At 40.5% G+C, this 14,509-nt stretch overlaps 1 protein-coding gene across 7 annotated transcripts in view; it reads right to left on the reverse strand.

The window, feature by feature from the left end:
• Positions 1-14,509, reverse strand: part of PDE1C (phosphodiesterase 1C) — a 302,827-nt gene that overhangs the window by 81,215 nt on the left and 207,103 nt on the right. For all 7 annotated transcript variants that reach the window (XR_006384292.1, XM_044246327.1, XM_044246328.1 and 4 more), the window contains 2 exons: positions 9,386-9,502; positions 6,882-7,022 (listed from right to left, as the gene is read on the reverse strand). Coding sequence is in view for 6 of the 7 variants with exons in the window: in XM_044246327.1 (XP_044102262.1) it covers positions 6,882-7,022; positions 9,386-9,502 (258 nt within the window). In the remaining variant the exon portion in view is untranslated. The remainder of the gene's footprint in view (positions 1-6,881; positions 7,023-9,385; positions 9,503-14,509) is intronic.

Below are 14,509 nucleotides of genomic sequence, written 5' to 3' on the forward strand. Positions count from 1 at the left end.
CTAGTCCCAGTGTCAAAAGGGGATTCATCATGGGTAAGGATATGAGTCCCTTTAGTGGAGTGGCAGTTAGAGCTGATTAGAGCCCTGTCAGGCATTAAAAGTCAGAGCGAGGAACACAAATCGGATCCAAAAGGCAATGATGCAAGAGGGCAGCACGGTCAGCATGCCACTGAGGGAGAGAAACCAGTGCAGTACTTTTGCACGGGAAAGTCCTTAGAGGACGTATAGACAGTATGAAGCTAGAACTCATATGGCTCAGCAATTAACTAAATACGGGAGGAAGGAAGAAGTTGCAGTCAAGGAGAAGAATGAATTAAAGATGACCCTAACATTCCTAGCCCGAGTGACCAAAATACAAAACAACACAAAACAAAAAAATGATGGGTGGCATTAAATAGCATCATTAAAAGAGACAGAGATGGAGAAGTTGCTTTGAGGGAAACTAGGCTTCATTTATTTGAGAGAGAGAGAGCATGTGAGGGGACTGGGGGAGGACAGGGACAAAGGGAGAGGGAGAAGCAGGTTCCCCACTGGGCAGGAAGCTCAGGACCCAGAGATCATGACCTCAGCTGAAGGCAGACACTTAACTGACTGAACCACACAGGCGCCCTGTAAGGCTTCATACTTTAATATTGTCCAGATTTTCTTGTGTTTTCCCAGTTAATTACTGTGAATCCAGAAGATTTTGTGACAACCCATAAGAAGTAAGAAATTAAGTATGGTATGAATTTTATTCCAGATTTATCAAAGCGTGACAAGGTACAAGCCACAGATTCAATCAGTATTTCCTATCCACATAAAATGAGTGTCACAACAAATTCAATGACAGGGACAACTGGCAGTGATGGCCTTCAGGAAGTAAGCCCTGTGTGCATGGGCATGGGGTCAAGGGGTGGTAGTGGACAGTGAAGGAAAGCAACATGGGCAAAACTGCTTGAGGGGACATTATTCACAAGTTGCGGGTTTTGTAAGTGAATGACAGTTTCCTTAGTAATGTTTCCACCCCTGTATTAGTTTCCTATTGCTACCTTAAACTGCCACAAACTTAAGGCTCAAAGAACATCTCCCATTTATTGGCACAAAGTTCTGGAGGTCAGAAGGCAGCACAGTGTGGTTGGATTTTTCCAGTGAGGACCTCACATGGCTGAAATCAAGGTGTTGGCAGGCCTGTGTTCTTTTCTGGAAGCTCTGTGGAAAAATCTGTTTCCAGGTACATTCAGGGGATTGGCAAATTTCATTTCCTTCTCAGACTTTCCATCCACTTGGCTCCCTCCATCTTCAAGCTGGCAACAGCTGGTTGAGTCCTCACAGCTCCTGTGTCCTGCCTCTAGACTTTCAAGGACCCACAAGATTATACTGGGCCCACCTGGGGAATCATCTCCCTAGATTTTACCAGTTCTTGGATTAGTAACCTTCACTGTATTGTGTTTTCCCATCTAATGCAACATTAGTGTTACAACAGAGGACAAAGGTCATGGGGGCCAAAATTCTACTGACCACAAAGATTGGTAAAATTATTAAGCACTCCTTAGCCATTTAGTGATTCCTGTGTGAATATGATGATGACAGATATGATCAAAAGAATAAGATACACAGCCTCTCCCCTCTAAAAAAAATAATAATAATAAGCAAAAGGAAAATTAATGGCACTTGCCTAACAAAAGCAATGAAAGGGGCCAAGGGATGGCTTTGGAGTTTGGAATCCTTTGACCTAAATCAAAATTTGACTAAAGCTCAAAGTCTGATTCATATTTATTCAATCAACAACTTTTCAGTCAATTCTGTTCAAGGATTTTTCCCTTAAAAGTGGGCGAAATAATTCTGAAAGGATTCAAACATCTTCTTGGCCTCTAAGTAAAGCAATAATGAGTAATATAAACAGATTACAATGAGTAATACTGTTGATGTTGAAGCCCAGACATCACTTTATCAATGGGATGTTTTGATTCCCTATGTGTCTTACAGTTTATAAAACTGAAATGATTTAAAGCATTTCCCCCTCCTGGTTTGTAATGAAAGGTTAGAGTAACAATATGTTCTCCATTCATCAGAATGCTCCCCACTGTTTCTGTAAGCTTGCAATGAAAGCAGTTTGTTTTGAACTGCATTTCTAAGAGAGAGTGGGTGGGAAGTAGTTTCTATATTTAAGAATGATTCTGAATATGGCCTGAATTTATAATGAAAATTCAATGGCAAATGCGCTCATTTAAGAACAGCACGCTGAACGTCACGATCCTTGGCTGCTGTAACATTCACGTTAATGATAACTTGCATTAGCATAAATACTTGGGAGCTTTTCCTGAGGGCTAGAAAAGCTGAGTATGATTCACTTTTTATCTCCATAGTACGCTGTACACAGCAGGTACTAACTAAATATATGTTGAATACATGAGTACAAAGTGCATTTGCCCAACTATGCTCATCCTCACCAGGATACATGCAAGGATCACATGAGGATACTGAGGTGTAAGAATATCAGGGGCGCCTTTTTTTTTTTTTTTGACCACAGGCGTTGTAGAAGTATGGCTAGATATTTAAATGCATAGTGTTATAAATAAAATCTTTAAAAAAAGAGAGAGAGAGAGAGAGAAGTCAGTCCTGGGATCAAATCATAATTCTGCTCCTCCGTTTGGCTGCCATAACAAAATACCACCCACTAGGCAGCTTAAACTACAGAACTTTATTTTCTCATAGTCTGGAGGCTAGAAGTCCTCAATCAAAGTATTGGCAGGGTCATTTTGGGTGAGAGCCCTCTTCCAGGTTGCAGATGGTCATCTTTGTGCTATGTCCTCACATGGTCTTTCCTCGGTGCGCGAGCATGTCTGTAATCTTAATCTCCTCCTTGTATAAGGACAGCAGTCATACTGGATCAGGACCACCCATGTGACCTAGAGGACCTCTTTAAAGACCCTCCCTCCAAATGCAGTCACATTCTGAGGCACTGGAGACTAGGGCTTCCAACAATATAAACTGGGGATAGGAGAGGGGAAAGACAAAATTCTGCCTATGACAGAGACTATAACAGAGATCTTAACTCTGTAAATGGGTTTCCTCCTATTTTTCTACTGAATTTCTGTCATTTTTTTGTTGATTCTTTTATATAATCTGGATCTTAATCCTATATTTTCTTCAAGTACTTACATCATTATGGTGATCCTTTTTATCCTATAGGTTTTAATTTTAATACATTCAGTTTGATCAATATTTTTATATAACTTGTGTTTTGAGGCTTATATAACAAAGATTTTCCTGTTTCAAGGAAATAAACATACTCTCATATCTTCTTCTAATAAGATCAAATTTTTTTGTATTCAAATCTTTAATTCATTTTCCCAATATTTGGTGATTGGCTTAAAGTAGAACAAAAACATTCTTTTCTTTCCCAATGAACCATAGTTCCCAAAACATTTTTTGAACTGCGTCATTTTTCCCTGTAATGTTGTTGTCTATAGACTTGTCTTTACCTTCTCACTTGAATTCTTTCTTCATTATACTCTGGTCAGTGGCCCACCCTTACCAAAGCCCTGAGACCACTCCTGTCAAGGGCACTAATGATTTCCATGTGGCCAAAGATAGTGATCACTTACCTATCCTCATCCTACTTGACACTTTGTCATGTCCCACACAATTCACTATTCTCTTTTGAAGCACTTACTCGCCTTGGCTTCCATGACCCCACACTCAGATGGCTTTTATTCTAACATCACTGACCACTCTGTTTTAGTTACTATTGTTGGCTCTAATTTCTTACCTTCATTTTAAACTTTAGGTTGCCCCAGGACTCACTTCAGAGCCCCTACTACTTCCTATTCATACTCGCTCTTTAGATGATCTCAATTAATTCCATCTTTCTATAATATTGATAGGGCTAACATTGCCTAATTTACATGTCCATCCCTGACCTCTTCCTAGAGCTCTAGATTCCATTGGTTCTCTTCCTGCTTGACATTTCCACAGTGATGTCTAATAAGGACCTGAAACTCAACATGTCTAAATCAAAACTGTGCTCAATAAATATTTGTGTCTAGTTCATTCATATATTTAGTGATTTTTGCACAAATACCACCCTATCTTTATTACTATAGCTTCAGTAGATATTTTAACATCTAGTAGAATAAGAACTACATCATCACAGCAAACATTGTCTTTTTCTTTTTTTTTTTTTTTAAAAAGATTTTATTTATTTATTTTACAGAGAGAAATCACAAGTAGATGGAGAGGCAGGCAGAGAGAGAGAGAGGGAAGCAGGCTCCCTGCTGAGCAGAGAGCCCGATGCGGAGCTCGATCCCAGGACCCTGAGATCATGACCCAAGCCGAAGGCAGCGGCTTAACCCACTGAGCCACCCAGGCGCCCCAACATTGTCTTTTTCAAGACCATTTTTTTCTAAAGTTGTGAAATATCTATTTTACATAAATTTCAGACTCAGCTTATCATGTTTCATTCGTCTTTATTGGTATTGCTTTGAAATTACAGATTAGTTTGAAGAAAACTGACATCTATATAATACTGAAGCTTTGCATTAAAAACATGATGTATTTCCTTTCTTATTTTAATATTGTTTTACTGCTCTTTAATTTAGTTTTATAGTTTCCTTTTTACCAGCTTTTAAGTTCTTCATTAGTAATTAGTCAGTTTAAAAAAAAATACTCTCTGGAAGGTATGTTCCTTTATTATACTTATTAATTTCCAATGTCTAAGATAGCTTTTTTTTTTTAAGATTTTATTTATTTATTTGAGAGAGAGAGAGAGAGAGAATTAGTTGGGGGAGGGGCAGAGGGAGAAGCAGACTCCCCGCTGAGCAAGGAGCCTGAAGGGAGGGTTGATCCCAGGACCCTGAGGTCATGACCTGAGCTGAAGGCAGATGCTCAACCAACTGAGCCCCCCAGGTCCTCTAGGACAATTATTTTATCGACATCTGTTTGAAGTCTTTTATTTGATCTAATAATTTGTAGTTGATTTTCTTGATTTTTTAAAAGAGATGGTCAAACTATTTTCATAGGCTACTTCAACTTTTTTGATATTAGATTGCCTTTTCTGAGACCTCCAGAAAAATGCTCAATGACAACATTAGTGTAGCCATCCCTGTTTTGCTCCATGTTTTCCAGGAAACACCATTAACTAAGTCTGCTCTATGCTTCTGACAGAAATTTTTTATCACATTAAATAGGTCCCCTTGATAGTGTTTCTATAATTTAAAAAATTATAGCTTTTTAAAAAAAATTATAGCTTTTTAAAATAATATTTCAGGATGCCTGGGTGGCTCAGTTGTTAAGTGTCTGCCTTCAGCTCAGGTCATGGTCCCAAGATCCTGGGATGGAGCCCTACATCGGGTTTCCTGCTCCACAGGAAGGCTGCTTCTCCCTCTCCCACTACCTCTGCTTGTGTTCCCTTTCTCACTGTGTCTCTCTCTGTCAAATAAACAAATAAAATATTTCTTAAAAATTTAAAATAATATTTTCAAGATGCCAGCTTTATAATAAGGAAGAACTGAAAATTGTTGAGAGGTTTTGGGAAAATTCAGCAAAGTTTCACTAAAAACAATTTCTAACTGTTGAGCTTCCTTCACGAGACAGACAGAACACTTCCTATTTCTGATAGTTTATTCCTAAGCGTCACAGTTTTTCTACAAGATAGAATATTTTTCACCATTTTAAAAATGAGGAAATCCTGCCTCAGGGATTTAAGCAATTTATCATAGGTCACTAAATCTAATAAGTAACTACTCAAGGATTTATATCCCACTATATCTAACTCCAAAGCCCACACTCCTCCCACTGTGTTCCATTTTTAATTCAGTGAGATATTAGACCAAGCCTTTCAACATACCCTAGAGGAAAAAATAACAAATGTGTTGAGTTTATGGGCTAATTAATAACCATAACCAAACAATGTCTACCTCGATGTCGACTCTGAAGATTTCAAAGGAAAAACTCATAGAGACCTAAAATAGAGAACTAGCTGTTTGTCACTAATAGCCATATCTTGTAAAATTAATAGCTTTCATGAAGGTAAAAAGGGCAAAGGGACAGATAACCACGTTAAACAGGCCAGTTCATACAATGGATTACAGAACAGAGATTCAAAGACATCTAAAGAGCTGACATGTTGAGTCAAAACAAGTAAGAAAAATTTCAGATGATTAGAAGTAAAGATTGCCCCTAAGGTCAAACATATTGAACACACAAAAAAATAGGATAAGAAAAAACTGTAATCCTCGTGAAGGAGATCAAATGGTTTTAAACAAAAGCTAACTTTGTGCAATGTGGTCACCAGGTACACTTGATATAATTTCAGTATGCATGGACAGCGAGCATTGTGACTGACCGTAGCAAGAGGTTAATAGTACCACTCTCCATATCTGGAAATACATATTTAGTTCTAGAAATTTCTAGAATTATATTTAATTATATTTAATTTGGTCAGAGCCTAATAAAGACGCAAGTCATTACCACATATTTATTTAATTAAGTCCAGGATAAAGAAAATATCAGAGGCTACAAGGAACTCCAAGACCTTCGGTGATTAGTTAGACAATTCTTGGGGAGCGGGAAGTCCATGCCCCAGTGCACTTCTTGTGGGCCCAACCACATCAGAATAGGAACAGCCTCCAATAAGAAGAATCATCATGGGGTGCCTGGGTAGCTCAGTGGATTAAGCCTCTGCCTTCAGCTCAGGTCATGATCTCAGGGTCCTGGGATTGAGCCCTGCTTCAGGCTCTCCACTCAGTGGGGAGCCTGCTTCCCCACCCCCCACCACCTGCCTCTCTGTCTACTTGTGATCTCTGTCAAATAAATAAATAAAATCTTTAAAAACAAAAACAAAAACAAAAGAATCATCATCACTTCTTTTGTGTCATCTTTGAGTTCCCATCAGTACTTACCGCCACTCCTGTCTTATAAAGGAGGTAATGGACAGTCTGTGTAACATCGGCGGCGTGCATTAAATTGTGGTATGGATTTTTATGCTTACTGTATCCTACTTCCAGAGCTTCCACGAATGAGACAAGGGCAGAAATGGGGATCTGAAAGAAAGCAGTAAGGTTAAGAAGTCAATGGTTTTGTAGCTTTAAGTGAGGAAGCAGAAGTCGAAGTCGCTCGAGTGGCATCTTTCTGGAAGCATAACATCGCGCCTGAAGAGTCTGGAACTTTCCAAAATTAGCAAAAACTACTGAAGAAATTAGCAATGATTTGAAAATCTCATAGGAAGTCCCTAGGTTAAGAACAGTCTGACCTGTGAATGTTTTTTGTTGTTGTTGTTCTCAGTCCAGAACCCCAGAATCACCTCAAAGATATTGAGGGCAGAAGGGTATGTGTTCGGGGCGCCTGGGTGGCTCAGTGGGTTAAAGCCTCTGCCTTCAGCTCAGGTCATGATCTCAGGGTCCTGGGATCGAGCCCCACATCGGGCTCTCTGCTCAGCGGTGAGCCTGCTTCCTCCTCTCTCTCTGCCTGCCTCTCTGCCTACTTGTGATCTGTCTGTCAAATAAATAAATAAAAAATCTTTAAAAAAAAAAAAAAAAAGAAGGGTATGTGTTCATCTCTTTTTCGAGCAAAGTTTCGAGTCTTTTATTTCTTGAGAAATAAACGGATACATACCGGGTAGCACAGCCCATGTATTTTGTGGGAAAACATAAAGTACATAAAAATCTAAAGTTGTAAAATGGCTGCAAAATAAACATGAGCTGCTGCCTCCTGAAAACTGGGCCCTTTAGAAGCAGTGATTGTGTGAACTGGACACTCGTTAAAAAAACAAAACAAAACGTGTGATAGCCTGTTCTGTACAAGAACAGAAACAGACTGTGTTCTTATGTCTATTGCTTGGTAATTTATAATTGTTGCATTGCAATTTTAGCCTAATTCTTTTTCTGTCTCAAACACATATAATATAGATGCCTTCATTTTCTATGTGGCAGAAAATAAGGAACAACAGCAAAATGCCTGTTCAAAAGAAGGGGACCCTGAAAACATTCATTGTATTTCCTTTTTGGGTTAATTCCTTGGCTTAGGGTTAGTTACCAAATACAACCCTGTGGGAAAAAGAGAGAGCATGGGTTCCAGGAGACCAATAAGCACGTTAGGAAGAAAAAAAAAAAATCAGGAAAATGCTTTACTGTAATGCTTCAGCAGAGTCTATAACATGTTCTTCCTTGAGCAGATCCTTCCATATTTACCATTTGTGGATTCTTAAAAATTTAAATATTGCCTTTCCTATGTCAGAGATTAATTCATCATCAGTTTTAAAAACGAGTATCGAATAGGCCTAGGTTCCCGGGGCTGTTCATGAGAGATCCATGAGCCAAGAAAATGACAGGTAAAGGTATGCATATGTGCACAAGCTTTGTTGTGTGGGAAGGGTCCTGAGCACCCACCAGATTCTCAGGCCCATTTTTGACACAAAGAAATTAAGAACCATAAATACAGCATTTATGGCTATGGAGGAAACATGCTCCCGAGTACACGGTCCTTAGGAAAATGATAAAGAACCATGCCGTCTAGAGAAATCAATACGTTATGTTAAAAAAAAAAAAAAAAACCCTGCATTTTCTAAAGGCTCACCCCCATGATGAGAGAAGTCCGAAGAGCACGACAGGAGAGATGTCACCAGACAAATACACAGACGCCCTGGAGAACCTGGCCTGACCCCTAGAGTTGGTGGTATTACAAAGCGGAGGGGATTGAACGCTGGAAACGATTCATGTTCTTTAATTAAGGTTGAAGAATTAATTTGAAGCATGAATGGCTGGGAAATACCAGTGACCTGTCATGGATGATAAGTGAGAGCATTTGTCTATGCTTGAGCCAAGGGGTGGGAAAAAGTTTGCAGAGACAGCAGTTGCTCAGTCTGTCTCCATTACTGTCTCCACGCCAGTGGTGATGGACAGTACACGACATCAGGCTGAAATGAGATCTGTGAGGAGTCCCGCTAGCCCACACTTCGGGCTGTACTTCTAGGAAGACTGGGACCAAACTGTGCAGATCCATCCTCTCGCCTGCTGTGAGCCCCACCCGGCAGGGGCTTAAGGACACATTCCCACCACCACAGACTTCAGGGCAGCGGCAGTCTGGATGATGCTTCCCAAGTCCCACAGCAGTCTTCAGTCTATATTAAAAGGACTCCCTTGGTCTTTGCCCAAAAGTCATGGAAGGATGGACAAATGTGGGGCATCTGGACACTCGCCTTTGGCTCAGGTCATGATCCTTGAGTCCTTGGATCACGCCCTGTATTGGGCTCCCTACTCAGTGGGGAGTCCGGTTCTGCCTCCCCTTCCCCTACAAAATCCTGCTTTCTCAATCACTCTCTCTAAAGTAAACAAATAAAATCTTAAAAAAAAAAAAGAGAGAGAGAGAGATGGACAAACGCATGCATTTTTTAAAAGTAGGCACTGACCTTGAAACGGCTGATCAGATCATAACGGGTGAGTAATTCATAAAAAATGAATTTCAGTGCATGATCCCCGCTGGCCTCATTGAGGGAAAAGACATCAAAGGACCACTTGTCCACATCCTGCATGGCAGGGAAGGGAGAAAGAATGCATTAAGTCCCCAGCCACTTGTACAGATAACTGTCTCCCCACTTGGAGAGTCACCCCACAACCTTCACCCAGGATTTCACAGCCCAAGACCCTAACACCATTTCTGCCCTCAAAACTTTTCCCAGCTTGGGAGACCCACATAGCATTTACTAATAACATAATTAAATAGTCTTACTACTTACAAGAACAACTATAATTTATTGAGTGCCTACCATATGTGAGGCATTGTGATCAGCAATAAATACATAATGTATCCTGAAAACGAATCTAAATGGCAGGTATTATTAGTCACATCTTACAGATGAGAAAACTGAGAAGTTAATTTCCCTAAGACCTATCACAAGGGCAGCGCTAGGGACCAAGTGGGATCAGGACACAAACACGGTCAACAGATGCCTAATCTCAGGCTCTTTCCATTAAGCCTGTCACTACCACTGCTGAATTTCAAACGTTTATTTCACTTCATGACAACCTAAGGTGCTTCCCTATTGCAAACATCTCCCCAGTCCCTTACTATTATCTCCTGACTTCCTCTTAGTCCACAGTTGATTATGTTAATCCACTTGAAATTTTTCAGAAACATGTTTGATGCGGAACACAAATCATGTGTCCCTTCAGTTCAAACTGCTGAGCTAAAACCATGGAGAAAGACTTCATTTCACAAAACAGGAAAATGCAACCACTTCTGGCATCACTGATCTGTGAACCTAGTCCTCATATCTGTGAGCCACTTTACTAAAAAAAGTAAAACTGAGAGCTAAGCTGAATGCACTCCTCACACATCAGTCTTTAAACTTTATCAGTCTTTAAGTTCAAAGCCTTGTCTATAAATAGCTACTCCAAAATAGATGTAAACATTGTCTGATGTGTCTTTGACTTACAACCGGCTACTGGTGGATATAGTAAACAAAGGTGTGTTTTAGCAGCAGTCAAAGCAACAGTCATTTTGTTTTCTTGTGTCAAGAGTTTCACTTTCAGGGATGCCTGGGTGGCTCAGTCAGCTAAGTGCCTGCCTTTGGTTCAGGTCATGATCTCAGGGTCCTGGGATTGAGTCCCACATTGGATTCCTTCTTCAGCAGGGAGCCTGCTTCTCTCTCTGCCTACCATTCCCCCTGTTCTTCTGTCTCTAACAAATCAATAAAATCTTACAAAAAAAAAAAAAAAAGAAGAAGAAGAAGAAGAAGAGTTTCACTTTCAGTAGTTATAGAAAGTGTGTTGTCATAAGTGGACATACATGAGACCACACAAGGACGCATGTGAGACCATACAGAAAACAGGAAAAGTCAGATGGTTCCCTGGAAGAGACTCTTCTGGAACCGCTGGCCTGAGGGACTCTCACCTCAGCCCTCAGTGCATTCCAACATCATCCATCTATCCCAGCCCTGTCCTTCCTCAAACATCCCAACCACTGAAGGTCATCCCAAGGCTATTAAGGGTCTCCCTCATGGACAGGAGGGCACAGGAAAACTGAAGTATATATAGGGAAAGCCAAACTTTTCCAAAAGGCTTTCAACTGGCTTGTTTCAGTTGACTCTTAATGGTAACTTCACCTCAGCCTTCTAACATTTCTCCTCCATTATAATAACTAAAGAAATAGCTACAAGCTGAGCACACTGTCTGTGCCAGGCAGAGTGAAAAGGGTTTATATACATTTGCTCATCCTCATAAGCCTACATATAGGTGTTACTTCCCCCACTTTTAAGGAAGTGTCTAATGCCATTTGGTACCAGAACTAGGTAGTAACACCACTGACATCATTGTCAACAGTGATATCATTGTCAATAGAAGAGACTGTAAACTCAATGAATACATGCTGTGACCCAAGCCTCATGCCCTAAATACACCAATAGGGCCTAGGCCCGAGACAGTGGGGCCCTTTAAGATTAACCCAAGACCTAAAGCTTCACCTTAGCTACTATAATTGATGTTGCCATGACATCCATTAGTCCTAAGGAAAAGTCCACTGACAACTCAACAGGTGAGAAAACACTTTGTCACATCTGCAATGTTTACTCGTCTCCAGAATGAATAAAAAAGAGAGCTATCACTGAAAATAGAGAAATGATCACAGTAAGAAGTCACAAGTGATTCAGGATCTCAGGACTTAGAGAAACAGGATGAGTGTAAATAGTCATTGGGATGTTCTGTCCCGCTACTCATTTTATGTGATTTTTAATCACAGCCTTTGCTGTGATTCTCAAATTTTAATGTTCTACAGAACCACCTGAAGTGCTCAGGGAAAATGTTGATTCTCAGCTGAGGGACTTCCAGAATTCTGACCTGGGACCTAGAATCTGCCTTTTTTTTTTTTTTTTAAAGATTTTATTTATTTATTTATTTATTTGACAGAGAGAGATCACAAGTAGGCAGAGAGGCAGGCAGAGAGGCAGAGGAGGAAGCAGGCTCCCTGCTGAGCAGAGAGCCGGATGCGGGACTCGATCCCAGGACCCTGAGATCATGACCTGAGCCGAAGGCAGCGGCTTAACCCACTGAGCCACCCAGGCGCCCTAGAATCTGCCTTTTTAACAAGAACCGAGTTAAACCGTCTTTAACCATCTTAAGCCATTCTTCTTCTCTCTTCTTCTCCAGACATGGCCCAAGTCCCATTCCCAAGGAAAAACTTCAGGAACTTCCTGTCAGTCTAATGTAATGGAAGCCTGAACCTCCTCTTTTCCTCCCACTTTAAACCTAGAGTCTACCCAGGGTGATACCTTCTAAGCAACAACACACTTCCACAGTTCCAATAGCCCCACCACAAAAGCCCAGAGATAAGACTCCCCCAAATCAGAAGCTAGCATATATTGGATGGAAAAAATTAAAAGAACAATGCTGCAACATATTTCGAGTTAGAGATTGGTGGTGGATATTCTCCTACTTAAATGTGATTTCATGCCCTGTTCTTACATTAAACACAAAGGTTAATATGACTGTGGCATGACAGTCATTTTATTGAATTATACTCTCTCAGTTGGCGGGGGTGCTTTCTGCTAATAGAAGAAAGCAATGGCCATTTCATATAAACTGCTGGCAGTGAAGTAGAAATAACCATTTCTTAAACAGGTACTACCTAAAAACAGAAAAAAAAAAAAAAGAAAGAAAGAAAGAAAATATCTGTGTGACTCCGCCAACTCATCTTCAATACACTGCAGATAAAACCAGAGTCTAGGGAGGGGGAAAATACTACCTTGTAAAAAGATCTTAAAATCCCCCAGTAAACAGGGGCCAGGCTCAGGAGAAAACACAGCTCTAAACTTATGCACATTATCAGCAATACTTCTGCAGAAGGGTAGCAGTTCAGAGAGTTAACTTAAGGGTACTTAAGATAAGCAGCATTTAATCTTAGTCTGAATCATCTAGGTTCCTTTCTCCTCAGAAAGACAACATGTGGGCATCTGAGAATGACCTTCATATCCCAGGTCGCTCCACATTTTTTCAGAAAAGATGCTCCAATCCAGAGGAAATATTTTTATAAATGTCTTAATACTTGTATAACCACCTGTATTTATGTTCATGACAAGAGAAGAAATTAAAGGATTCTTTTCATGTCCTGAAGACTTTCATTGAATGATTTGGGTTCAGTTATGAAAATCAATGCAGCTTCCTAGCGGGTGTTATGAAACATCAGATCTCATGCAATGATTTCACTGATTACATGGCAAATGTGGCTGTAAATTACACTGGTGCACTGGGCACTGGGTGGGGTACTGAAGAGGAGTAAGAAGAAACATGTGTCTTCTTGAAGCATCTTTCTTGAGCATCTTTTCTGTTCTTAGGATGAGTTAAGAGACAGAAAATGGACAACTGGTAATTTGAATATAGGGTCTCACAAATTTAACTAGTGAATGTCTTTAGGCAAGAGAAAGAGACTGAAATATAAAATCAAAATGGCCCTAAAAGTCTTTCTTGACATTAAGTTGATCATGAAGCTCTCCCAACCCTGATTCCATAAGTAGGTAATTTAAGTATCATGTAATACATGTTTCAGATTGCAGAGATAGACAACAGTAGCCATAACAATAGTCAGAATGGGGGCTCCTGGGCCGGGCAGTTGGTTAAGGGCCCTACTCTCAATTTCAGCTCAAGTCATCATCTCAAGGTCATGGTATTAGCCACAGGTTGGGCTCCACACTCAGCAGGAAGTCCGTTTGAGGTTCTTTCTCCCTCTCCCTCTGCTCTTCCTGCTTATGCTCTTTTCCTCTCTTTCTCTAAACTAACTAAATAAGGGGTGCCTGGGTGCATCAGTCATTAGGCGTCTGCCTTCGGCTCAGGTCATGACCCCAGGGTCCTGGGATTGAGCCCCGTACCAGGCTCCCTGCTTGCCAGGAAGCCTGCTTCTCCCTCTCCCACTTCCCCTGCTTGTGTTCCCTCTCTTGCAGTCTCTCTGTCAAATAAGTAAACAAATCTTAAAAATAAATAAATAAACAAATAAATAAATAAATCCATCTTACCACACACACGCATCCATATGCTAGGATGTCCCTAAGCAAATGGATGACATGATTCCATGTATAGACACCATGCAGTGTCAACTGGCCGAGTGATCCTGACCCTTAGCACAGCCCCCATGCTCAAATCCAGAAGCCAAATCAGCTTTAGCACAGCCAGGACAGCCTCCAACCAGTGGATCTGAACTGACACAGCCCTAAGAGGAATACAGGCACTTTGAGGCTCTTAGAGAATATTCTATACAATTCTAAGAGCTTGCCTGAATGGGAGTAATTCTGCAAGATTTAGCTCATTGAAACTCAAATACCTGTGTAACTTCCCATGGAACTTTCAGGCGCCATAAGAGTCTTAGGTAAACAGGAGTATGTATAGGTTCTGGGGACACACATTCACGGAGGAAAATGTTACTGAACACTTACTATGTGATTGGAACTCTGGTATCAGACCTTAGTTCTTCTGGCTCTAGTTAATTGTGTCTTTTTAAAAATCTCACTAAGTCTCATTTCTTCATCTACAAAAATGGACTTAGAGTA

The sequence above is a fragment of the Neovison vison genome, chromosome 4 (assembly GCF_020171115.1).
Source record: "Neovison vison isolate M4711 chromosome 4, ASM_NN_V1, whole genome shotgun sequence".
In the NCBI taxonomy this organism is placed as follows: domain Eukaryota; kingdom Metazoa; phylum Chordata; class Mammalia; order Carnivora; family Mustelidae; genus Neogale; species Neogale vison.